The following is a 27,079-nucleotide window of genomic DNA, read 5'->3' on the forward strand; positions in this document are numbered from 1 at the left end:
TATACCTGTTTGTAGTGCAGCTGCCTTCTGAACATCTGTGAAATGATCCAGCACAAGAACCTCCAAAATGGAAGTGCATTTCAGCAGGCGATGTAAACCTTTGTTTTGGTTTAGGTTGTAACACTATTGTTGTATATGTTTGAACTGACATAACTCTGGTTATGATGATGTCTTTGAAGAGTTGTAAGGCTTTATAACTGAATTTTCTGCCAAGGGGACTGTGATATAGAGCTCAAACTTCTAGTCTTTTTGCAGGATGAGGTATGTAGCCAGACATCTTTTTTAGATGTTTACACTGGCAGTACTATAGTTACTATTCTCCAGAAAAGAAATTATATAAACTTATAAAGTGTCAGTTTGTCAAAGCCAAAACTTGACAGTTGAGTACCTTATCTGGGAGGCAGAAGACCTGTAGTAGCCACCTGGAGCTTACTGGCTGTTTTGGGGTGGGCCTCTTCCTCACTATTGTACAGGGAAACTGGAAAACAATATTGTTTTGTCATGGTATTGAAGAGGGAAAAGTGTTTTGGATTCAAGAATTTTGTTAAATGGGAAACCTCCCATGACAAATTTCTCTCCTCTCTTCCATCGCTGTGAGAACCGAATGGGATGACTGAAATAAAACCCATTGTAATTAAGTTAATTTAATTGTTTTAAGAAGGAATTGATGTATGTTTCAGCCATACTTGCAGCATTTGTGGATTCCAACTTGAAAAGGATGTCAATTCAAAGTAGGGAGGGTGTTTGATTGTTTTGTTTTTCTTATCTGTTTGATGATGACTTAAGTCTCCTGGGTTTTTTTCCCCAGTTATTTGTAGTAGATGTCCAGACTGGTCAAATTATGAAGATTCCTATTCTGAAAGATCGTGAACCTGGCATGATGAATGAGCAGGGATGTGGTATTCATGCCATTGAGCTCAACCCCTCAAGGACCCTTCTGGCCACAGGTGGAGACAACCCCAACAGTCTTGCAATTTATCGTCTGCCTACACTTGATTCTGTCTGTGTGGGAGATGTAAGTGGGAATATTAGGGGAAAGTTTATTGTCACTTACAAGAATTACTACTTGGAAATGCCTAATGTCAGAGCAAGGTTAAGATTTGGGAGGATTGTAGTGGAGAGTAGATTTCTGAAATTGAAAACATTCCTGATTAAGTTGTCTTTTTTGACAATATATCTTAAGTATGAGTAAGTACACAAACATGTGAGATGAATCTCAGGGTTCTGAGTCTGATTTCTTCCACACCCTCATTCAGGTCTACTTCAGATTACTTTCAGGCGTTGAAAATATAACAAAATCTTAAAGTCTAACTGTGATGATGACCCCTGAAACTAGTTTTAGTGAAAAAGCTCTCTTCAGAAATTCAAAAGATGATACAAGTTGTTCACATTTTCCCCTTCTCCAGTGCAGTTTATGTATGTTTTATTCCAGAGGTGGAACTTGGCTTTGAGCATTAGTTCTAACCCAGTGGCTTATGGCTGTTTGATAGACTCTGGTACTGTTTATGTTTCTGAAACAACATGAGACCTTTTTAAAATAGCCAGTCTTAAAGGAAGAAGGCTGAAATGAGTATAATGATGTCCTATAAGCACTTCTCTCTCATTTCTCCTTTTTATTTAGGACTTACATAGACATTAACTATAACAGCAGAGGTCAGGTCAGAGTTTCTGCAGTAGCAGATAATCAGCTGCAGAAAGACTCCACTCTGAAGATTTGTATGACTTGCTATTGATTTGCATCATGCTGTGACTTTGCAGCTTTTCAAACAGACCTGGAGCCTAGAGCCTTATGGTCTTTTTTTTACCCCACATGTTTCTCGTGCTAAAGAAAAGATTCTTGAAGTAACAGTCCTGAAAAATTAATCTGTAGGTCATATATTGTAAACATAAGGTTTTCATTGCTCTTTTTATAGTAAGTATGTGCATTTGAGGAAATAAAAGCATGTAGCTACTTCACAGAAGTAGACTGCTGCTTTCAAAATGGCAGATCTAAATTCTTAGAATTGAGATCATATTGTCCTTGGTCAGGGACCTGTTTTTCTTATCACATAATTGCTCTCTAATAATTATACACTTCAAAATAATAATAATAAAAAAGTTACTGTTATGTACTTAAACTGCTCCAGCTTGATACTGGAATCTTATCTGTATGTTTTAATGTAGGTCTGTCCTTCTGACTTTGTACTAAAATCAATGAAGAATACTTGCCTCTGCTTTCAGACTAATATAGAGTAAATGACACAGAAAAATCTGTCTTTTTTTTGTTTTTTTTTTCTTTTAGGATGGACATAAAGATTGGATATTTTCAATTGCATGGATCAGTGATACTATGTTTCTGGTAAAATAATTTTTCATCTTTTTTTTTTGCCTTTCCAGAATTTTATACTGATGTACAGTACTTTATGGGTCTTGGGGAATGTTCTGGTCTGGGCTAAAGCAGAACATATTCTTATTCATGTGCTTTCCATAAAGCGCTCAGGCCCCATATGTAGAAAATCGGGCAGGAAAGGGAAGAGAACTGCGTGGCTGAGTCGAGACGAGCTGGTTAAACTAAAGAAGAAGAGAAAACTGCACAGGCAGTGCAAGCAGGGACAGGGAACCTGGGATGGCTGACATTCTTTGATGACTGACATTCATGAAGGACCTCTGTCTGCCCCTGAACTCATCCATGTGTTCCTGAGTCCAGCTCCTGTCTGCTGCTGAGTCCAGTCTGGGACCTTCCCCATGCCTGTCCTGCAGTGTCAGTGGTGACATATGGTTATCCAGGAAGTTTTAATTGGGTTTTGTATACTTGTATTATTTTCCTATTTATATTATTATCTTCCTTTAACTATTGTTGCATTAAAACTGTTTTAGTGTTAGTTTCCAACCTGCAAGTCTCTCATTTCCCTTTTCCCTTTCCTGTGGCGGGATGGGGCTGGGACTAAAAGCTGCCCAGTTTAGCTACTGACCTGGGATGGGTGGGTGGGGTTGGAGGTGTGTGGGGTGCTGCTGCTAAACTGGGACAGGGAAGTACAGGACAGGGAAGTCCTTTATCAGGACATTTGAAACATTTGAAACCACTTGGAACTACTTTGGCTATTTAAAACCTTCTTGGTCTTAATACAGTGCTTCACTTTTTCTTTGTAGGGCCCTGGTCTAGATTTGATTTTTCTAGTATCAGATAGAATATTACTGTCTGTCCAGTAGGTGTTCCCCCTCAGAGAATCTCGAAGTACAATGTATTACAGGGAAGAAACAGAAGAGACCAGCATGGCTGAGTTGAGACCTGCTGGTTAAACTAAAAAAGAAGAAGGAACTGCACAGGCAGTGCAAGCAGGGACAGGGAACCTGAGACGTGTATGGAGACGCTGCCCGGTTGTGTAGGGATGAAGTCAGGAAGGCCAAGGCGCAGCTGGAGCTGAACTTGGCAAGGGAGGTAAAGACCAACAAGAAGGGCTTTTACAGGTACATCAATCAAAAGAGGAAGATCAAAGAGAACATACCCCCACCGATGACTGGAAATGGGGATCACGTATCAACAGATGAGGAGAAGGCTGAGGTACTCACCAAATTTTTTGCCTCAGTCTTCACCAATAACTGCTCTCCTTGCCACTCCTGGGTCATGGGACAGCAAGATGGTGACGAGGGGGGTAGACCCCCTCCCACAGTAGAGGAGGATCAGGTTCGCAAACACCTGAGGAACCTGAACATATATAAGTCTATGGGACCTGATGAGATGCATCCCGGAGTCCTGAGGGAATCGGCAGATGTGGTTGCCAAGCCCCTCTCCATGATATTTGAGAAGTCATGGCAGTCAGGAGAAGTCCCTGGTGACTGGAAGAAGGGTAACATTGTCCTCATTTTTAAAAAGGGTAGAAAAGACGACCCTGAGAACTACCGACCTGTCAGCCTCACTCTGTGCCTGGGAAGATCATGGAACAGATCCTCCTAGAAGCTATGCTAAAGCACATGGAGGGCAGGGAGGTGATTAATGGCAGCCAGCATGGCTTCACCAGGGGCAAATCCTGTCTGACCAACTTGGTGGCTTTCTATGATGGGGTAACCGCAGAAGTGGACATGGATAATCTGGCGGATGTGATCTATCTAGACTTCTGTAAAGCCTTTGACACAGTTCCCTCGCAACATCTTTCTCTCTAAATTGTAGAGATATGGATTTGATGGGCGGACAATACGGTGGATAAGAAACTGGTTGGATGGTCATATTCAGAGAGTAGTGGTCAATGGCTCAAAGTCCAGATGGAGATCCATGATGAGTGGTGTCCCTCAGGGGTCCTTACTGGGACTGGTGCTGTTTAATATCTTAATAATGATATTGACAGCGAGATTGAGTGCACCCTCAGCAAGTTTGCAGATGACACCAAGCTGAGTGGTGTAGTTCCTCACCCACCACACAGACCATTTGTCTAGGCTGTAGCACTTCAGTTTCTCTGGGAGGAGGCTGTGGAACTATGTCAAAATCTTTGGAGAAGTCCAGGTAGACAATGTCCACCACTCACCCAGCATCAACTGACTGAGTCATTTTGTTGTAGAAGGCTATCAGGTTTGTCAAGCACAATCTGCCCCCTAGAATCCATGTTGGCTTTTCCCAATCACATGCTTCAGTTGACTTGTGACAGTCGCCAGGAGTATTCTCTCTGTAACTTTCCCTGGGATTTAAGTGGGGCTGATGGGTCTATAATTAGCCGTGTCCTCCTTGGAGCATTTCTCGTGGATGGGGGCGACATTAGCCTTCTTCCAGTCTTTGGGGATGTCTCCTTATCTCCATGAATTCTCAAAGATTATGACCTCGCAATGACATCAGCCAGCTCTCTCAATGTCCCTGGGTCCCATGGCTGTATGGGTCAAGCTCCTGTAATAGTTCACGCACCACCTCTTCATTCACTGATGGTGGGTCTGTGTCTGCATCAGCCTGGGTGTTTGTTCCTGTGACCTGGGGGCTAACAGCATTGGTAAAGACAGTGGTGAAGAGGATATTGAGAACCTCTGCCTTTTCGGCACTGTTGGTGACTAGTTCATCTCCCCTGTTTAACAGTGGCACAATATTCTCCTGTTTCTGCTTGTTATTAACATAATTGAAGAACCCTTTCTTGAATTTTGTGGCATCTCTGGCCAATCGTAGTTCAAGCTGAACTTTTGCTTTCCTAACTGCATCTCTGCATACCTTGCTAATGCCCTTGTAATTTTCAAGGGGTAATGTTCCACTTTTCCATCTCTGGTACATTTCCCTTTTGGTTCTGAGCAGACCCAGAAGCTTGCAGCTAAGCCACGGGGGTCTCTTGCTAACGCCTACTTCCCTTGCCTTTAGAGGGGATCTAAACTGTTTTGTGTATCTAGGAGAGTGTTCTTGAAAAACTCCCAGCACACACTAGCTCCGTTTTCCTTCATGGAAGCTTCCTACGGGATCCCTTCCAACCGAGCCCTGAGTGAGCTGAAGTCTGCTCTTCTAAAATCTAAAGCCTTGGTCTTGGAACTGACCTTCAGCGTGCTCAGCAGTATTTCAAACTCCACAACATTGTGATCACTGCAGCCAAGGCTGTCACTAACCGAGATATTATAAAGCAGGTTTTCTTGGTTTGTGGGTAGCAAGTCCAGCAGTGCCACATTCCTGGTTGGCACATCTGCCATTTGTATGAGAAAGCAGTCCTCTATCCATTATCATAGAATAGTTTGGGTTGGAAGGGACCTTAAAGATCATCTAGTTCCAATCCCTCTACCATGGGCAGGGATACGTCCCACTAGATCAGGCTGCCCAAGGAACTTATTCCAGGAACTTAATGGATGATACATGAACTGCTGTGTTGTTCTTCCATCAAATGTCTGGGTAGTTAAAGTCACCTATGAGAACCAGGTTTTGTTGACCAGAAGCTTGCTTAGGTGACTTGAGTATTGCTTCGTTGGCCTTGTCATCTTGGTTTGGGGGTTGGTAGCAGATGCCTACTGTAAGGTCTCCCTTGGAGACGACCTCTCTGATTTTGACCCAGAGGTATTTGATAGGGCTTCCACAAATACCACTGTTGACTTCCATACATTCAAGGTTCTCTGACGGAGACCAGCTCACAGGGACGCCTAAATCGACAGACGGACTACCGCTCTGGTGGCAAGTAGCAACATTTTATTCTCCAAACGGAGTTTTTATACTCTTCTGGTTGAGATAACATCGTACTTGTATGCACTGTTTACATACTTTATTACTATTCTTGTCGTGAGAAAGCAGGCTCTACAAGTTCTACAAAACAAGGGTCTACGTGTCTGTCCAGAGTTCACATAACATCCTTAACTAAATCTGCAGGTGTTCCTGGAGTGTATACATTTAGCTTGGGCCCTGGAATGGGGAGAAACACATTATACTGCCAAGAACCTCTGTGTCCGCATCCTCCCTTCCAGGAGGAGCGGCTTTTAATATCAGCACAGTTTTCTGTTATCGACCCTTTCAGGCCCCACAGAACACTGCTCTCAAGGCCTCTGGCTTCATCATTCTGCTTTTGACCCTTTCAGGCCCTCAGAATGTATAATGGTTCTCCTCAGTTCTCCTTAATATACAGTGCGATTCCTCCATCTCTTCTTCCTTGCCTGTCTTTACAAAACAGCCTATAACCATCCATCACGATCTTCCAGTCATGTGAGTGGTCCCACCATGTTTCATTTATTCCTATGATATCATAGCTTTCTGATTGGGCACAGAGCTCTAGTTCCTCCTATTTGTTTCCCAGACTGCATGCATTAGTATACATGCACTTCAGGCAGTTGATCTTTTGATTCTCATTTAGGGAGACAGGTAAGGCACATTATACATTGCTCCGGTTGGCCTGTTTTTTTTTCCCCAATTGGTTGTGGTGGTGATGGTGGTATGGGCATTGCCATACTGAGTCCCTCCACCCAACTCCTTCAGTTTAAAGCCTGACTTACCAAGTCGGCCAGCCTACTGTGAAAGATTCCCCTGCCTCTTCTAGACAGGTGGATCTCATCCCATCTTAGCAGGTTGTAGTTCTCGTAGAAGGTTCCATTGTCATAAAAGCCAAAACCCTTGCGGCAACACCAGCCACGTATCCGGAAGTTGATCTGTATTATGCATCTATTCCTGTCTGCCCCCATTCCTTGAACTAACAGTATGGAAGAAAAGATGACTTGGGCATCAAGGTTCTTCACTTTCTCCCCTAGGGCCTTTGTAGTCTTTCTTGATTCTGCCTAGGTTAGGGCTTACAGTGTCATTCATGCCCACGTGAAAGAGTATTAGTGGATAGTAGTCCGTGCTCTTGACAAGTTGTGGCGCCTTCTCGGTAATATCCCAGATCTTAGCTCCAGGAAGGCAGCGTGCCTCATGTGACTCCCTGTCGGGTCAGCAGATGGGTGCCTCAGTGCCCTTTCACAGAATCACCAGGTTGGAAAAGACCTCCAGGATCATTGAGTCCAACCATTCCTATAAACCACTAAACCATGCCCCTGAGCATCTCATCCACCTGTCTTTTAAATACCTCCAGGGATGGTGACTCCACCACCTCCCTGGGCAGCCTGTTCCAGTGCCCAATGACCCTTTCTGTGAATTTTTTTTTTCTGATGTCCAGCCTGAGTCCCCCATAATGAGCACACATTGTTCCTTTTTGCGATATTTGCCATCTGCTGTTGGTTCATTTGCAACTTGTGGGTCTTGCTCATGGCTGTCTACTGTTGTTAAAATGTCAAATCTGATTTTAGTTGTGATGCTGGAGGGTGGGGACTATGGCGGAGATTGCGTTTGTGGGACACCAGGATCCAGGGTGCTTTATCCTCAGTATTGTCTGTTACTGGAACATTGTTCTGAAGCAACCTGTCAATCTTTACCTCGACTTCTCTAATGTTGCGCAGCCTGGTTACTGTTTCCTGTAACTCAGCTACCTGATGCAACAGGTCATCCACCCATGCACATCTTGTACAGGTACTTACCTTTTCCCCGGGAGAAGGGGCTGGGCACTCATTACAGCCTGCTGTCTGCTCTGGTATCAGTGAGGGGTTCAGAAACTCTCTGCAGCCTGAGACTTGGATGGCTGCATGTTTACGTGGGACCTCTGTCTGGGCTGCCATGTCTATTCTGGCAAGTACAGAGGGCAAAGCTTTCCTTAGAGTAGATACCATAGCTGGGCTGCTTCTGAGATGGCAATGACTATCAAGTGGACTCACCTCTCAAGCTGGCAGGGTCTCTATGCCCTACGTGTACACCCTCCCTGCAGCTCTCTGGTGCGCTTCTCTGTGCTGTGGAGCTGTGCGCTTCCCTGCAGAAAGGCTGGCTGCCTCGTTCTTCAGACTGAGTGGAGCTTCCGGTTTTGCCACATTTAAATCTCTCTTGGTTGCCCCAACAATCCCCCAGCCATGTCAGCCTCTCAGCCCTGTACGTGAAACCTGCCGGCTCCTGCTCGGTCTCTCTGCTCATGCTCAGGTTCCCCTGGCACTGGGAATCCCCTCTCAGACTAAGTTTAGCGATCAGCCACAGAACTTACCTTTGCTGCCACCTTGTTCTTTGGACTGAGTTGGGGGCAGACACACTGTGTCAAAGGCTTTACCGAACTCCAGATAGATCATATCTGTTGGTTTTCCCAGGTCCACTGATGTGGTCACCCCATCATAGAAAGCCACTAGGTTGGTCAGGCAGGACTTGCCCCTGGTGAAGCCATGCTGGCTGCCATTAGTCACCTCCATGTCCTCCATGTGCTTTAGCATAGCTTCTAGGAGGATCTGTTCCATGATCTTCCCAAGCACAGAAGTGAGGCTGACAGGTCAGTAGTTCCCAGAGTCCTCCTTTCCACCCTTTTTTAAAATGGGGACAATGTTATCCTTCTTCCAGTCACCGGGGACTTCTGACTGCCATGACTTTTCAAATATCATGGAGAGGGGCTTGGCAACCACATCTGTCGATTCCCTCAGGACTCTGGGATGCATCTTGTCAGGTCCCATAGACTTGTATATGTTCAGGCTCCTCAGGTGTTCAGGAATGTGATCTTCTCCTACACTGGGAGGGACTTTGTTCCCACAGTCCCTGCCTTGAGGTCCATCCACACAAGAAGCATGGTCAGAGCGGTTGCCAGTGAAGACTGAGGCAAAAAAGTTGAGTAACTCAGCCTTCTCTTTGCCTGTTGTTACCAGTTTGCCAGTTGTGTTCATTGGGGGGGTGGGAGTGTATGTTTTCTTTAACCTTTATCTTCCGGCTGACATATCTGTAAAAGCTCTTCCTGTTATTCTTACATCCCTTGCCAAGTTCAGCTCCAGCTGCACTTTGGCCTTCCTGACTCCACCCCTACACAACCAGGCAGTGTCCCTATACTCTTCCCAGGCTCCCTCTCCCTGCTTGCACTGCCTGTGCAGTTCCCGCTTGTTCTTGGGTTTGACCATCAGGTCTCGACTCAGCCACACTGGTCTCTTCCCTTCCCTGCCTGATTTCCTATATCTGGGGACTGAGCGCTCTTGCGCTCTATGGAAAGCATCCTTAAATATTTGCCAGCTCTGTTTCGCTCCCTTGACCCCGAGGACCATATCCCAGGATGTCCTATTGACTGACTCCTTGAAGAGCTGGAAGTTTGCTTTCCTGAAATTTAGGGTCCTGACTATACTCCTCACCTGTCCCACATCCCTCAGGACCTGATCTTGACATCACTGATGAGCTCACTCGTGTTGGTGACCATCGGGTGCAGTATCACATACCCTCTGATAGAGCTGTCTGTTATCTGGGTCAAGAAATTGTCTTCAATGCCCTCCAGGAGTCTCCTGGATTGCCTACAGCTCACTGTGCTACTTTTCCAGCAGATGTTGGGGTAGTTGAAGTCCCCCAGCAGGACCAGAGCCTATGAGTGCAATGCCTCCTGTAGCTGGAGGAAAAAGGCTTTGTCAATAGGCTCCCCTTGATCAGGTGACCTGTGGTAAACACCAGTCAGAAAGTTCTCTTTGTTGCTTTGGTCTCTGATTCTCACCCACAAGCTTTCAACCTGTTTGTGGTTGTTCTTCAGAGACAGGACAGTTCTTCACATTCTATCCCTTTCTTGATATAGAGGGAAACCCCTCTGCTCCTCCTTCCTCGCCTCTCTCTTCTGAACAACCTGTAGCCATCGATAGCCACAGTCCAGTCATGGGATTCATCTCACCAAGTGTCAGTAATAGCAATCAGATCATAGCTTTCCAGCAGCATGGTGGCTTCCAACTGTTTGCTGCCCAGGCTGCGTGCATTGGTATAGAGACATCAGCTGGGCTGTCGGCCGTGTCACCTTCTTAAAGGAGCACTCCTCAATTCCTTTGAGGTATTTCACTGGTGTTTTCTTTTGAGGTATTTCACTGGTGTTTCTCTTTTGGCTAGCGATTACCCCACGAGCCCCTGTCTCATCTCCATAAGATTTCATGTGCTGCAGTGTACCTAGCACATCTTGTCATGGGCAAGCCTGGTATTATCCTCCTCCCCTTTCAAGTCTAGTTTAAAGCATATATATATGTAAATGCACATATACTATGGTGTAGTATAGGCTATTCTATTACAGAAGTCTGTAATAGAAAAGATCAGTTATCGATGTTTTAGTAACTAGTTGGATCATCAGTGTAACTTCATAAAGTATTCCATAGGTAAAGGCAGCAATACTAATATGCTGTTGCATTTAGTAGTTTACTGCCTTTCTGTGTTGACAGGATCTAGTGTTCTGTACAGGAAGGTGTCAAACTGCAGGTGACAAAATTGTAACAGTCTCATTAACATCAAATACTTGAGTTGTTAGGTCAGTAAGACTTTTTTTTTTTTTTTTTTTTTTTTTTCAAAAAAGAAAGTCCTTATTCTGGAAATTGATTTTGAACTTAATATAAAACTTGATCCTTGCAGGTCTCCAGCCCAAATATCTGCATTAAAAAACATTGTCAGCTAGCAAGTTTCAAGAGAACACCAGAGTTGATTAGATATCTAAGGTAAAGGTAAGTACCCAATGGAATAGAGAGGCATGGCATGTGAGGTTGAACTGCGTTGCTGTCAATGTTTTCTGTGCACTTAAGAGTGGAAGTGTGAGTAGAAGACTGCCATGTCCTCTGCTGTATGATGCTTACAGCAGGATATAGGTTCTAGTCTCCAGACCTGAGACACCAGGGAAAACTTGTTTAAAGCAATTGGCAAGTCTGATTACAAAACTGACTTCTTCAGAATGTTGCTGATGATCCTAATCAGGAAAAAACAAAGACAACTAAATTAGAATCATCGACTCATAGAATTGTTTAGGTTGGAAAAGAACTTTAAGATCATCAAGTCCAACCCTTAACCTAACATTGCCAAGTCCACCACCAAACCACATCCCTAAGCACCACGTCCACCAGTCTTTTAAATACCTCCAGGGCTGGTGACTCCACCACTTTCCTGAGAACTTTGTCTTCCTCCTGGGAGAGGAGACCAACACTCACCTTGCTACAACCTCCTTTCAGGTAGTTCTAGAGGGCAATAAGATCTCTCCTGAGCCTCCTCTTCTCCAGATTAAGCAATCCTAGTTCCCTCAGCCGCTCCTCGTAAAACTTCTGCTCCAGACCCCTCACCAGCTTCATTGCCCTTCTCTGGACACACATCCTGACATTGTTTTAATCTTACAGTTATCAATTGCATGTGTACCTGAAAGTGCAAAGCAAAAATATTAGAACTCCAAACACCGGGGATATAGAAGATATCTTTATCTGAAGTAAGAAACTAAATGCAAATTTTTTGTGACTTTCTTGGGACAGGTTAAATGCTTCAGGATGAAAACAGAGCATTTGGCCCCATGGCCAATCACAGCATTAGAATTGAGATTTGGCAGTATATTTTATCACTGCTGTCAAAACTGGCAGAATACAAAGAGGACCAGGGGCTTGATTATTCCTCTTGCCTGTGTTAACTTCAACAAGGACAAGGCAGGGCTCGCCTTGTAAAAACTTCAGCAATGTATTTCAGTGTTCCATAAGCATAAAATTAAGCTCCTGATTGAGCAGCCTTAGCTGAGGCAAAATGCATCAGTCATTGTACTGTACCAGTTATACTGGCTGGACAAAGAGCTTTCTATGGCAAAAGCTTCAGATGGAATAAATAATTTCCAGGATGGCATGAGTCTAGGGTACAAATGATACTGTACTTGGCTTCAGGGCTAACCAGTTGTACAACATACATTGACTTTTTCCCCTGTTAGGGCTATTAGTGGCAGGGAAGAACACCAAAAGGAACAGGAAAACTCATGTGATTTAACACATTGCTCAGAGGCTGGTGTCACTGGTGGAATTTTGGTTTTTTTGATCATAGGGAGGTTTACACGGCATCAGGCCTGCTGGTAACAGATAGAGTTCAGCTGTCTCAAAGGGGGGAAAGGATTCTCACTCCTGAGTTGGTGGGGCTCATTGAGAGGGCTTTAAACTAGGTCTGAAGGGGGAAGGGGACAGGACACTAGAGATGAGTCTAGAGGTATCATGCCAGTGTTGGAGGTGGAACCCACAGCCCGGCTCAAGTGCATCTACACCAATGCACACAGCGTGGGCAACAAACAGGAGGAGCTGGAAGCCATTGTGCAGCAGGATAGCTATGACTTAGACATCATTACATAAACATGACTCTCATGACTGGAATACTGCAATGGATGGCTATAAGCTCTTCAGAAGGGATAGGAAATGAAGGACAGGTGGTGGTATGGCTTTGTATGTTAGGGAGGGGTTCGATTGTACAGAGCTCAATGATAGTGATGATAAGGTTGAGTGCCTATGGGTAAGGATGAGGGGGAAGGGGGAAGTGGCTCGCAAAAGTCTTGCAATCGCTACCCCTTGTTCTCATGGGAGACTTCAACTTACTGGACATCTGCTGGAAATACAACACAGCAGAGAGGAAACAGTCTAGGAGGTTCCTGGAGTGCGTGGAAGATGATAACTTCCTGACACAGCTGGTAAGCAAGCCTACCAGGGGAAGTGCACCACTTGGCCTGCTGTTTACAAACAGGGAAGGACTGGTGGGAGATGTGGGAAATGATAAAGTTTTCAGTCCTTGATGAAGTGAGGAGGGGGGTCAGCAAAACCACTACCATGGACTTCTGAAGGGCAGACTTTGGCCTGTCCAGGTCACTGGTTGAGAGAGTCCCTTGGGAAACAGTCCTGAAGGGCAAAGGGGTCCAGGAAGGCTGGACATTCTTCAAGAAGGAAATCTTAAAGGTGCAGGAGCAGGCTGTCCCCATGCGCTGCAAGACAAACCATCCGGGAAGACAACTGGCCTGGCTGATCAGGGAGCTTTTGCTGGGACTCAAGAAGAAAGAGAGTTTATCATCTTTGAAAGAAAGGACAGGTAACTCAAAAAGAATACAGGCATTTCATTAGGTCATGCAGAGGGAGAATTAGAAAGGCAAGAGACCAGCTGGAGCTCAATCTGGCCACTGTTGTAAGAGACAACAAAAAATGTTTCTACAAGTACATCAAGAACAAAAAGACCCAAGGAGCTTGACCATCTGAAGTAGCAGGGCCCGACTGACAAGCCTGAAATGATATGGATGACCCATGGATGATTCATATTACATTGCTATTTGTACTGTTCAGTTAGTAACTTTCCCCATTGCTATCATCAATAGAGTTGTACTGTGCTATTTCTAATACAAATGAGTGTGAGAAAGTGTTTCATTATCAGTAGAATTGTGCTGTGTGAGAGAGGAGCTGGGCAGGAATGTTGTATTTCTACAGCCCCTTAGCGTAAAGATAAGAAGTATCCGGCTGCTCTCTCCTCTCCTCTTGGCCACATTTGGGAGGGGGAGGTAAGCAGCTAGAGCCAGACTCCGCTTTTTGTAGTATAAAGGCTAAGCCCCCCAGTGACTGCGGATTTGGATGATGATAAAGCAATTGATGATGTATCTTTCTTAATCACTGTACTTATTCTCTTATGGTAATGATTAGATGCATTGCCTTTACAAGCTGTTACTGTTAACTTGTGATCAATCACTACCTAAATATTTGTCTGTCGCTGTTGAGACACGACACGGTGATGTGGAAGCAAGTTTCTTTATTGAAGTTACATGGCTGGCCAGCGCGCGCTTGATCTTACATGTGCCTCTTACACCCTTTATTAACACACGCGTCTCCGCATGATCGGATTAGCTTATACATAAACAATCTGTGAATGGATGGTACTACTTTTGTGCACGGTCCTACATTATCTGCCCACTTCCCGTCCCATGATCTCCTTCTGGGTGCAGTAAGCAGGGGTCCCCAGCCCACTGTGGACCCCCACAATTCCCCCTTTTTGTATTTGTGCTAAAGAAAATTGCCTGTTAAAGATTGCCTGTGTCGTCCACTGCAGGGCCCTTCGCAGCAGACACACAATGCAGGGCAACATCGACAGCACAACTACAAACATACCCACTCTTGAAACAGGCAAGTAAAGCAGCATCAACACTTGACCTCACTGAGTAATATCGTAGGTGCATCTGAGAAGTATACAAACATTGATTTATACTCCATTTCTACTGATCCTAACAGCTCTAACTTGTAGTTCCAGTACATGACTTATACTCTATTTCTACTGATCCTAAAACCTCTAACTTGTGGTTCTGGTATATGATTTATACTCCAGTTGTTATGGCAGTTCTTTGATGTTAGCAAGGGCTATCCACCACACTCATCTCCAGCTGTTTGATTCTCCACACGTGGCCTCCGTGGCTTATCCACAGCAGGGCGAACACAATGAGCAGGGTACCACCGAGGTCCTTCATCTGTGGAAACACAAGCATACCCTTGACCCCAAGTTGATAGCTTGCATGGGCCTGACCACTGACCACTTTGAAGGTCCTTCACTTGAACCTTCACTCCATCAGAGATAGCTGTGGTAGCCTTCAAGGATTCAAAATGTCGAATCATTGGGGGATTCTGATGTTCCTCATTGATAGTTAAGAAATTTAATACATACATCACCATGTACAGCCTTGCTTCAGGTGATTCCCCAGACATTCCCGCCTTTTGTTTTTGTAAAAGGCACTTAAGTGTACCATGGGCACTTTCTACAAGTGCCTGACTAGTGGGGGAGTAAGGAATACATGTAGCATGGCTGACACCCCAAGACTGTAAAAATGCTTTCACTCGCCCAGAAACATAAGTGGGACCATTGTCAGTTTTAATTTGTTTAGGAACACCACAAGTGGTGAAGGCTTTTTGCCAATGCCTAATAACATCTTTTGCTGTTTCTCCAGTATGTGCAGTAGCAATAATGACAGAAGAAAAGGTATCAATTGATACGAGTACATACTTTTGTCGGCCAAATTCCGTAATGTGAGTTATATCAGTTTGCCAAATTTGTAGGGCCTGTAAGCCTCTAGGATTTACTCCATAGACTGTTGGAAAATGTTGGCCTTGACAATCGGGACATGAGGCAACGATAGATCGAGCTTCAGTAGTAGAAAGTTGAAACTGTCTCTTGAGTGCTCTGTGACCTTGGTGAAAAAATTGATGAGAAGCAATTGCTTGTTGCATAATGTTTGGTACTGGTCCTAATGCTACCGCAGATACTAATTGGTCAGCCCGGGCATTTCCTTCTGCTATAAAACCAGGTAAGTCAGTATGGCTTTTTATGTGTAGAATATAATAGGGTAGGCTGCGTTTTTGTACAGTTTCCCACAGGAGCTTCATAACTCCAAACAACAGGTGATTTATCACTTGTCCAAGAACTGTTTTATCCAATCTCTGCACTAGGCCTGCAACATAAGCAGAGTCGGTTACCACATTTATGGCTTGTGGGAACTGTTGAAATGCCAATGTGACTGCTCGTAATTCCACCACTTGTGGGGAGCCTTGTTGATGCTCAATTAAATGTTGCCAATTTTGTCCATCAAACCATGTAACAGCAGCTTTTCCTGTTTTCCCAGACCCATCTGTGAAAACTGTGGGTCCATCAACAGGTGCTGTTTTGCCTTAACAATTTCTGTGCGATAGAGATTTGAGTTCCCAGTTTACAAAGTGGATGGGAAGGAAAATGATACGATATCCGGCCTGTAAAATTGAGGAGCGCAGCTTGAAGTGCAGAACTATTGGCAAGACACCATTCAAAATATTGAACTTGTAGAGGAATAACAATACATTCTGGATCTCGTGCCAATAGTTCCACACATCGTGTTCAAATTTTTATAATGAGTTGAGCTAACAGCTCATATAATCCTGGAGCAGCCTTTTTTGTTCGAAATGGTAAGAATATCCACTCCAATATATGGAGGGGGTCTTCCCACCCCTGATCCCACTGCACGAGTGCAGCATAGGGCATTGTGCCTTCTACAAAGACCAATGTCTGCACAATTACAGTCAGGTCAATGTGCCAGACATGCTTTTCCTGAATGGCTTGCTCTACAAGTGTCAGAACATTTCTGGCTTCCTTATTTAGAATCCTGGGTGCTGCAATATCTGTGTCACCTTTTAACAGATCAACTAGGGGTTGTATTTGTGATGATGTAAGGCCCAAATAGGGTCTCAGCCAATTTATAATTCCAACTATTTTTTGAACATCATTTATAGTCTTGATTTCAGTTACTATCATCTCAATTGCCTGAGGTTGGACTGTTTTGGCCAGCACTTTCATGCCCAAATACAACCACAGTTGAACACATTGTACCTTTTCAGGGGCAATGACCAGGCCATAACCTTCCAACATTTGTCTAGTGTCCCTTTCCAATTCTCCTAATTGTTCTGACATTGCAGCAGCCAATAAGATGTCATCCATATAATGATAGCAATAGCATTCAGGATATTTCTGCCACACAACACTCAGTGCCTGGGCTACAAACCATTGACAGATGGTAGGTGAGTTTTTCATCCCTTGGGGTAAAACCTTCCAATGATATCTGTTTGTGGGTTCCGCATGATTAGTCAAAGGAACTGTAAAAGCAAATTTTTCAACATCATTTTCATCTAAAGGAATTGTAAAGAAACAATCTTTTAAGTCCATGACCAATATGTCCCATTGCATCGGAATCATTGTTGGGGAAGGTAGTCCCAGCTGTAAGTGCCCCCATGGTTGCAAGCACTTCATTGATTTTTTGCAGGTCATGTAATAATTGCCATTTTCCTGATTTCTTTTTGATCACAAAAACCGGTGTGTTCCAAGGACTGTGTGACTCCTCAGTATGGCCTGCAGCTAACTGTTCTACCACTAATGCGTGCAGGGCTGTGAGTTTCTCTTTGTTAAGGGGCCACTGATCCACCCACACTGGCTTATCTGTGAGCCATCACAACCTTAAAGTGGGTTTTTTAGTGCCCTGCAGGATAGTGACCCCTATGGAAAATCCGTTGTGATACGGACTCCCCATTGTCCCAAACAGTCTCTTCCCCAGAGGTTTAAGGGGGCTGGAGTAATATAAGGTCGTATAGTGGCATTTTGCCCTTCAGGGTTCGTAATAATTACAGGTTTTGCTGCAATGAGACTAGTAGCCATACCTCCTAGTCCAATTACTCCTGAAGTTGCAGGTACCACGGGCCAGGAATCAGGCCAGTCCCTTCGAGCAATGATAGTAACGTCAGCCCCTGTGTCAAGCAGTCCAGATATTTGAATGGAATGTGGAAAAGGAGTGTTCATAACAAGGATACATTTCATTTGTGGCCTTGTGTCTGAGAGAGGTTGTGACCAACAAATTTGAGGTGGTCCAGTGGATCCAAATCCCCCATATCCACGGATGACTTGTTCTTTTTTAAGAACACTGCTTTTGAAAGGCACCAATTGCGCAATGCAAGTTCCCTCTTGTATTGTAACGGGGCGGGGGGGTGATAGTAGAAACCATTGCACAAATCCTCGTCAATTACTCCCACATGAACTAGAATGTTTTGTAAGATAGCACTGGAACGTCCGATAAGTAAGGCACTGAGTCCATAACCGATGGGCCCCCACGCTTTCAGAGGGACCTTGTGTACTCCCTGTGTATTTATAGTTACTGTGTGGGCGGTGGATACATCCATCCCTGCTGCTCTGCTGTTTTTTCCTGATAAGAGGTCGCAAAGGCCTGGGGCCGCATTGCAGGAGACCAAGCGTTCTTCATGGGCACGAGTATTTGTGTCTGGGCGTGCCCGCCCTCCCCCCCCGCTCTGTCTCCTGTTTCCCGGCTGTAGCAACTCTCCATTTATGTGATATTTGGACTGGCATTGCTTAGCAAAGTGTCCAGCTTTCCCACACCTGAGACATCTGCTAACAGCTGATGTAATCACTGATCTAGCAGTGCCATTATTCTTTTTTCGTCTATTTGAACAGGCAGTTTTGAGATGTCCAGTCTGGTTACATTTACAACATCCTTTGTCAGGTGTTCCCATGGCTGCCATAGCAGCAGCGAGAGCAGCCATTTTTTGGTCAGCTGACCCCATCTGGGCACAAGCCACGATCATAGTTTCAAGAGTCGGTTCACCTGGCAAGGCACGTATTATTTTTTGACAATCTGCATTAGCATTATCTCACGCCAGCTGTGTGATCAACAGTGTTTTGTAAATATTGTAAAAATGTAATTGTAAAAATGTAATTGTAAAAATGGCTCTCGAACTCCCTAATTGTTGTATATTTATCCTTCGGTTCAGTGATCACGGCTGTTCTCATCAGTGCTTCAAGCCCTACTGCTTTTACCTGTTCAAGCACTAAAGGGTGCCACTGAGCTTGATGCTGCGGATTACTAAACTGCCCAGTTCCTGTTAAAACATCTACACCGTTCCCATATCAGAGGTCTGACTCGGCGAGCTGCAGGTTCCGTATTGCCTGTGCTTCTGCCCTTTGAGTCCAAATATTTCGAAAAACTGTGCACTGAACAGGCTGAAACATAATTTGTGCAGTTTGGGCAAAGTCATATGGTGTCATTTCTTCCATAGTTAATAATCGAAGCAATTGCATTGTTGCAGGGGAGCTGGGACCATACTGCGTAACAGTTTTCTGAAGTTCCTGTATTACTTTCCAGGTGTACGGTCTGTGCTCATCCATAATTCCCTGTCCTGGATCCCCCCGGACCACCGGGAATGCCATAGCTGTCACAGGACTTGGGTCACGTTCCTTTAAGGGTGTAGTTATTGCCTCGGACAATGTCCAACGTCCTTCTAGCATAGCCTGTTGTTTTACCTTTTGCCAAAATAAACAGGGATCATACGGTCTCACAGTAACCTGTGCCGAGGGTAAATCCCACGCCTGAGGGGCTTGAGGTTTACCGGAGGAACCCCCAAAGGTTGGCTTGGCTTTAGCCTCGATCTTTCTGTTTTTTGAAGCAGCCACCTCAGTGCCCCCCCCTTCCGCCACGGAATTGTCCCAATCACCTGGCTCATCTGGCAAAGACAGGAGCACCAAGGGATTGTACACTTCGGGTGCCCCTCGCTCTTCAGGGGGCAGTGGAGGAGCAGACGGCGTTACGGGGTTAACCCGCCGTTGGCTTTGTTTATATATTGGACAAGCCGAGTCTGTTTCATCGTCTGACTCATCAACAAGAAAACTTTTTCGTGCTAACCGAGATGGTTTATGCTTTGGTATATGTTTTTAAGATTTCATGATTTCACATGTATTTGAGTATTTGAGAGTTTGGGGGCTTTTATGATAATTTTGCTAAAAGCCCCCTTTGTGGTAAAACACCAATCTGATCTGCTTCTATTACCAGGTGACCCGCCTGGTGGATGAGGGAAAGGCTGCAGATGTTATCTACCTGGACTTCAGGAAAGCCTTTGACACTGTCTCCCACAGCATTCTCCTAGAGAAGCCAGCGGCTCGTGGTTTAGACAGGTGTATTAGGTTCATCTATAGATCCCAGTGTGCAAAGACAAGACCACCAAATCAAAGTTCAGTCAAATATGTTTTACTGTTCAAATAACCTATTACATCTGGCTACATAAAAACTCATCAGCTTACCAACCCATGGATTGGTGTCATCCCACTGAGCAGAAGAAGGAGATGGAACATGGTGCTCAGATGGTCAGAGTTGATAGGTACTGCACCTTCTCCACTCCTACCCGTCCAGCCCGGCTCCTTTTATCCTCCTCTCAGGGACCGCAAAAAGGGTTAGCAAAATCACCTGCCCCTCGTGTGGCCAGCGTGTGAGCAGGCTGAGTGCCAACTTGCTGTTTGTCCCACACTAATAGCAATTACAACACCAGGCCCTATTCTCATAACACCTTTCCTGGCTACTCGTGCTCCTTGGCCTCTGCTTCAGGGTCTTGTAAATACCAGGCAGTTCCAACCGCTTTTCTACTTTCTTATCCGATTCCCTGCCTGCTGTCTGCCTAGTTAAGAACAGTCACATACTTTCTCACTGTAAGCTGGCTAAGAATTGTTGCTTAAGCTAATTCCTGGGGGTGTTGGTCAACAGCCGGCTGAACATGAGCCAGCAGCAGTGTGCCCAAGTGGCCAAGAAAGCCAATAGCATCCTGGCTTGTATAAAAAATGGTGTGGCCAGCAGGAGCAGGGAAGGGATTGTCCCCTGTACTCAGTGCTAGTGAGGCTGCACCTTGAATTCTGCATTCAGTTTTGGGCCCCTCAGTATCAGAAGTACCAGAAGCTCTAGAGTTGCTGGAGCGTGTCCAGAGGAGGGCAACAAATCTGGTGAAGGGGCTGAAGCACAAGTCTTATGAGGAGTGGCTGAGGGAACTGGGGTTGTTTGGCCTGGAGAAGAGGAGGCTGAGGGGAGACTTCGTTGCTCTTCACAACTAACTGAAAAGAGGTTCTAGTGAGGTGATTGCTGGTCTCTTCTCCCAAGTAACAAGTGATAGGATGAGAAGAAATGGCCTCAAGTTGCACCAGGGGAGATTTTGTTGGGATATAAGGAAAAATTTCTTTCCTGAAAGAGTGGTGAAGCATTGGAACAGGCTGCCTGGGGAAGTGATGGAGTCTCCATCCCTGGAGTTGTTCAGAAAGTGTGTAGATGTGGCACTTTGTGACATGGCTTAGTAGGCATGGTGGTGTTGGTCTGAGTTGTACTGGGTGATCTTAGAGGTCTTTTCCAACCTTAATGATTCTATGATTATATGATTCTATGATTATATGATTAAAAGGGGGAGCTTCCTCCTGAAGTATGTCCAGATGTTTAGAAATTCTGCTGCTGAGTATTCAGCCTCCATAACAGGCAAGATTAGGTGCCATTAAAAAACAAATGTGAATTGACTGGCAGGATTTAGTGTAATGTGATGTCTTTTATGCACTGCCATTAGGAAGCTCCTTTTGCATTTGACTGTAGTAGGTAATAGTGGCAAATCGCTGAATCCCTCTGTGAGGGAGCAAAGCTATCTCTGCTGTGCTGGACCACCTGTATTGTGAGATGTTTTGCTTGACTGTCTTTGCAGCTTGTTCCCTATGGTGTACCAAAGCCTATAAATTTAATAGACTGATGTAGTCATTTAGTTTTTTTATGGCATCTTCAAGATATTAAATATTTCTTATGCGTTCCCTGTGAGAGAAGGAGGGATGTATGTATCACATTTTGTAGGGAAGAAATTGAGGTACGTGTCAAATCTGTCAGAGCTGGCTTAGATGGAAGTGAGTTTCCTAAACAACAGAAGAGATGGGTATAGGGCCTTGGATTAAACCTGTGTCTATCTACAAATCATAGACATTCAGTTTTCTTCATCCATTATTGTTACTCCTATAGATTCATATTTTGGATTAATATCTTCAAATTCAGTAGAAAAAAATGAGTTCTTGCTTTTTCAGCCTCTGTTCCTGTGTTACATTCTTTAAATGAAAGGTTGCATGGGTTTAAGAAAAATAATTTTTAAAATAGATTTGATATGAGTTGGTACAAATTGTGGTTTGAAATAGTTCTGTTCAGTTCACAAATGTATGTGTATGTATCCGTAAGCATACTGGCAGAAATCAAGTGAACCCAAACTGTCATAAACACAACTGAGTTTTCTTGGAGTTTTTTTTATTGGCTTAACAGACTGTCAATCTCAGCCTTGGTAAGCCAGGCTGAACATGTAGGCTATTCAGTCGCCTCTTGTGGGGTCCACAGCAGGCTGAGGACCCCTGATTAATGCACCCGGAAGGAGATCATGGGACGGGAAGTGGGCAGACAATATAGGACCATGCATGAAAGTAGCACTATCCATTCACAGATTGTTTGTGTATAAGCTAATCCAATCATGCGGAGACGCGTGTGTTAATCAAGGGTATAAGAAGCGCGCGTAAGATCAAGCACCGGCCGGCCAGCCCTGTAACTTCAATAAAGAAACTTGCTTCCACATCACCGTGTCGTGACTCAACAGCGACATCTGGTGACCGCGACGTGATATAGCGAGCGATTTTATGAGAGTTTTAATTTTGGGGTTCCCCGAGGTGGCATAGCCACTATAAAAGAGTTTTCGGCAAAAATAGCCAAGAGGAGCGGCGAGAGAAGCTGCTCAAAGAGTTTTCGGCAAAAATAGCCAAGAGGAGCGGCGAGAGAAGCTGCTCAAAGAGTTTTCGGCAAAAATAGCCAAGAGGAGCGGCGAGAGAAGCTGCTCAAAGAGTTTTCGGCAAAAGTAGCCAAGAGGAGCGGCGAGAGAAGCTGCTTAATTCCGGATCCGGGACTTTTAAGAAGCCACCGAGTGCAGGTGAGCTGCTGGGGAAAAAGATGGGAGCCTCACTAACAAAAGAGGAGGAAATGATTATAAGCATGTGGAAGCAAATACTAGAAAAGAAGGGGGTAAAAGCTAGAGGGATTCATGTTACAAAAGATGCTTTTATGGAGTAAGAGACAGGGTTATACACCAGATATAATGACATCATTTACTGTTTCGAATTGGAAAGAAATAGGGGACAGGCTGTTTGATAGTGCTTCACGTGGAGACAAAGAGTCAGTATCTTTGTTAACCACATGGTGCCTTTTGTTTGATACTTTGAAAGACTTTAAAAAAAAACCAGAGGGATCAGGCAGAGCAAGATCTTTCACCCCTTGCCTCCCGAAACGAGCCTCCATCTGCTGAGGATCTGTTAACGGAGCAAGAGGAATTTTCTACATTAACTGCCGACCCAGACTCTGCATCTCTATCTGAGTCTCAACATCTAAATTCAAGAAATCCGGTAACGCACCAAGAGAATAAACCATCTCGGTTAGCGCGAAAACGTTTTCTTGTTGATGAGTCAGACAATGAAACAGACTCGGTTTGTCCGATATATAAACAAAGTCGACGGCGGGTTAACCCCGTAATGCCATCCGCCCCTCCACTGCCCCCTGAAGAGCGAGAGGCACCCGAACCATACAATCCACTGGTACTCCTGCCTTTGCCAGATGAGCCGGATGATTGGGACAATCCCGCGGTGGCGGTGGGGGGCACTGAGGCGGCTGCATTAAAAAACAGAAAGACCAAGGCTAGCGTCGAGCCACCCTTTAGGGGTTCCTCCGGTAAACCTAAAACCCCTCAGGCGTGGGATCCACCCTCGGCACAGGTTACTGTGAGACCGTATGATCCATGTGTATTTTGGCAAAAGGTAAAACAACAGGCTGTGCTAGAAGGACAGTGGACATTGTCTGAGGCAATAACTACACCCTTAAAGGAACGTGACCCGAGTCCTATGACAGCTATGGCATTCCCGGTGGTCCGGGGGGATCCAGGACAGGGAATTATGGATGAGCACAGACCATACACCTGGAAAGTAGTACAGGAACTTCAAAAAACTGTTACACAGTATAGTCCCAGCTCCCCTGCAACAATGCAATTGCTTCGACTATTAACTATGGAAGAAATGACACCATATGACTTTGCCCAAATTGCACAAATTATGTTTCAGCCTGTTCAGTGCACAGTTTTTTGAAATATTGCCGAAAAATTTACTTTTGCAGTTCCTCCGACTAATCATGCAAGATATCATTGGAAGGTTTTCAGCCAAAAAAAAAAAATAAAAGAGAAAAGGGTTTTGTAGCCCAGGCACTGAGTGTTGTACGGCAGAAATATCCTGAATGCTATTGCTATCATTATATGGATGACATCTTACTGGCTGCTGCAATGTCAGAACAATTAGGAGAATTGGAAAGGGACACTAGACAAATGTTGGAATGTTATCATTGCCCCCGAAAAGGTACAACGTGTTAAACCGTGGTTGTATTTGGGCATGAAAGTACTGGCCAAAACAGTGGAACCTCAGGCAATTAAAATAGTAACTGAAATCAGGACTTTAAATGATGTTCAGAAAATAGTTGGAATTATAAATTGGCTGAGACCCTATCTGGGCCTTACATCATCACAAATACAACCCCTATTGATCTGTTAAAAGGGGACACAGATATTGCAGCACCCAGGGTTCTAAATAAGGAAGCCAGAAATGTTCTGACACTTGTAGAGCAAAGCCATTCAGGAAAAGCATGTCTGGCGCATTGACCTGACTGTAATTGTGCAGGCATTGGTCTTTGTGGAAGACTTGATGCCCTATGCTGCGCTCGTGCAGTGGGATCAGGGGTGGGAAGACCCCCTCCATATATTGGAGTGGATCTTCTTACCATTTCGAACAAAAAAGGCTGCTCCAGGATTAGATGAGCTGTTAGCTCAACTCATTATAAAAATTCGAACACGATGTGTGGAACTATTGGCACGAGATCCGGAATGTATTGTTATTCCTTTACAAGTTCAATATTTTGAATGGTGTCTTGCCAATAGTTCTGCACTTCAAGCAGCGCTACTTAATTTTACAGGCCAGATATCGTATCATTTTCCTTCCCATCCACTTTGTAAACTGGGAACTCAAATTTCTATCGCACAGAAATTGTTAAGCCAAACAGCACCTGTTGATGGGCCCACAGTTTTCACAGATGGGTCTGGGAAAACAGGGAAAGCTGCTGTTACATGGTCTGATGGACAAAATCGGCAATATTTAATTGACCATCAACAAGGCTCCCCACAAGTGGTGGAATTACGAGCAGTCTTGGACAAGTGACAAACCACCTGTTGTTTGGAGTTATGAAGCTCCTGTGGGAAACTGTACAAGAACGCAGCCTACCCTATTAAAACTGACAATGGTATGTTTCTGGGCGAGTGAAATCATTTTTACAATCTTGGGGTGTCAGCCATGTTACAGGTATTCCTCATTCCCCCACCAGTCAGGCACTTGTAGAACGTGCCCATGGTACACTTAAGTGCCTTTTACAAAAACAAAAGGCGGGAATGTCTGGGGAATCACCTGAAGCACGGCTGAACAAGGTGATGTATGTATTAAATTTCTTAACTATCAATGAGGAACATCAGAATCCCCCAATGATTCGACATTTTGAATCCTTGAAGTCTACCACAGCTATCTCTGATGGAGTGAAGGTTCAAGTGAAGGATCTTCAAAGTGGTCAGTGGTCAGGCCCATGCAAGCTATTAACTTGGGGTCAAGGGTATGCTTGTGTTTCCACAGATGAAGGACCTTGGTGGTACCCTGCTCGTTGTGTTCGCCCTGCTGTGGATAAGCCACGGAGGCCACGTGTGGAGAATCAAACAGCTGGAGACGAGTGTGATGGATAGCCCTTGCTAACATCAAAGAACTGCCATAACAACTGGAGTATAAGTCGTATATCGGAACCACAGACTAGAGCTGTTAGGATCAGTAGAGACGGAGTATAAGTCACTGTTTGTATACTTTTCAGATGCACCTACGATATTACTCAGCGTGGTCAAATATTGATGCTGCTTTGCTTCCCTGTTTCAAGAATGGGTATGTTTGTAGTTGTGCTGTCGATGTTGCCCTGCATTGTGTGTCTGCTGCGAAGGGCCCCGCAGCAGCCGACACAGGCAATCTTTAACGGGCAATTTTCTTCAGCACAAATACAAAAAGGGGGAATTGTGGGGTCCACAGCAGGCTGAGGACCCCTGATTAATGCACCCAGAAGGAGATCATGGGACGGGAAGTGGGCAGACAATATAGGACCATGCATGAAAGTAGCACTATCCATTCACAGATTGTTTGTGTATAAGCTAATCCAATCATGCGGAGACGCGTGTGTTAATCAAGGGTATAAGAAGCGCGCGTAAGATCAAGCACCGGCCGGCCAGCCCTGTAACTTCGATAAAGAAACTTGCTTCCACATCACCGTGTCGTGACTCAACAGTGACAGCCTCTTGAGTTTATTCTACATGTGAATCTTTAATGCTGATTGCTGTACAGGATTGTAGTTTTTGATTCATCCTGATCAGTTTGAAAACAGATGAGTTGATCTAGCTGCTTGGAAACCATGTGGACAAACCAGTTAACAGTGAGTTCGCAAGGCTGTGAACTTTACACCTCAGTAAAATCTTGGTTTTGTTAATAATAATCAATATAGAACCACCAACAGTGTGTTCAGTTAGATTAATAGTATCCTTCCTTTCTTTCAGACACTGTTGTTTATTCCTTTTTCTAAAAGAGGAGTTACGTATATGTAAAATGGACTATTTATTTATGGACTGTTTATTCAGGTTCCCGGGATGGTTCGATGGGTCTCTGGGAAGTTACAGAGGATGTGTTGTCCAAAAGCAATGCCAGGCATAATCTCTCTCAAGTTCCTGTCTATGCCCACATAACACACAGGGCTTTGAAGGATATTCCCAAGGAGAACACCAATCCTGACAACTGTAAAGTCCGAGTACTGGCTTTCAACAATAAGAACAAGGTCGGTAAAATAAGCAAGACAGTTGAGAAGTCCTAAAAGTGTCCATATGTATTAGAAAAAGAAAAAAATAATTAAATGAGAAATATTGGAGAAGCAACCTAATATTTTTTCCCTCATCCTTTTGCATCCTTCTCATATGGGATGGTCATCTTCATCTGCTATGTCCTCTTCTGTTCCAAGTGAATGGAGATGTCCAGTAGAAAAAAAATCATGTTTTCAGAAGGAACAATTTTCCTTTGGGTTTGATTTTGGACTTGCACCCTAAGGAGGAGGAGGGGGTAGTTTACAAGAAGCAGAGCACCAAAACACCTCTTGCAGCTTGAATCCCACTCTTGAGTGCTCTTGCTGCTTTCGTTCCCCTTTCATGAAGACCAACTAACATTCAGGCAGTTACTGGATTGCTCAGCAACTGAGGTGACTGACACACTGGACAGACATCAGTGCTTGCTTTGGTGTTATTTTGTTGGTGTTTGACAAACAGTAAATGTTAACCTCTCCTATATGGATCTCTTGTTATTACTAGTGGGACTAGGAATTCATCCTCTACTAGTTCTCATTCTGCCCTCAAAGAA

The 27,079-nt window shown here is 44.5% G+C and overlaps 1 protein-coding gene and 1 long non-coding RNA gene across 3 annotated transcripts in view; both read left to right on the forward strand.

Moving 5' to 3' along the window:
- Window positions 1–26,543, forward strand: part of LOC128850207 (DDB1- and CUL4-associated factor 12-like) — a 50,447-nt gene extending 23,904 nt beyond the window's left edge. Inside the window, exons 4-7 of the mRNA XM_054053191.1 lie at window positions 809–1,015; window positions 2,282–2,331; window positions 12,147–12,157; window positions 26,314–26,543. Of these exons, the coding sequence (XP_053909166.1) occupies window positions 809–1,015; window positions 2,282–2,331; window positions 12,147–12,157; window positions 26,314–26,543 (498 nt within the window). The remainder of the gene's footprint in view (window positions 1–808; window positions 1,016–2,281; window positions 2,332–12,146; window positions 12,158–26,313) is intronic.
- Window positions 21,938–25,973, forward strand: LOC128850252 (uncharacterized). 2 transcript variants are annotated; one of them, XR_008447599.1, is made up of 2 exons: window positions 21,938–22,497; window positions 25,256–25,973. It is a non-coding gene; the product is annotated as an uncharacterized LOC128850252 (long non-coding RNA). The 2 variants fall into 2 exon arrangements; XR_008447600.1 differs by having other exon boundaries at window positions 25,277–25,973.
- Window positions 26,544–27,079: the final 536 nt, after the last annotated feature.

This window comes from Cuculus canorus, chromosome W (genome assembly GCF_017976375.1).
Source record: "Cuculus canorus isolate bCucCan1 chromosome W, bCucCan1.pri, whole genome shotgun sequence".
NCBI lineage: Eukaryota > Metazoa > Chordata > Aves > Cuculiformes > Cuculidae > Cuculus > Cuculus canorus.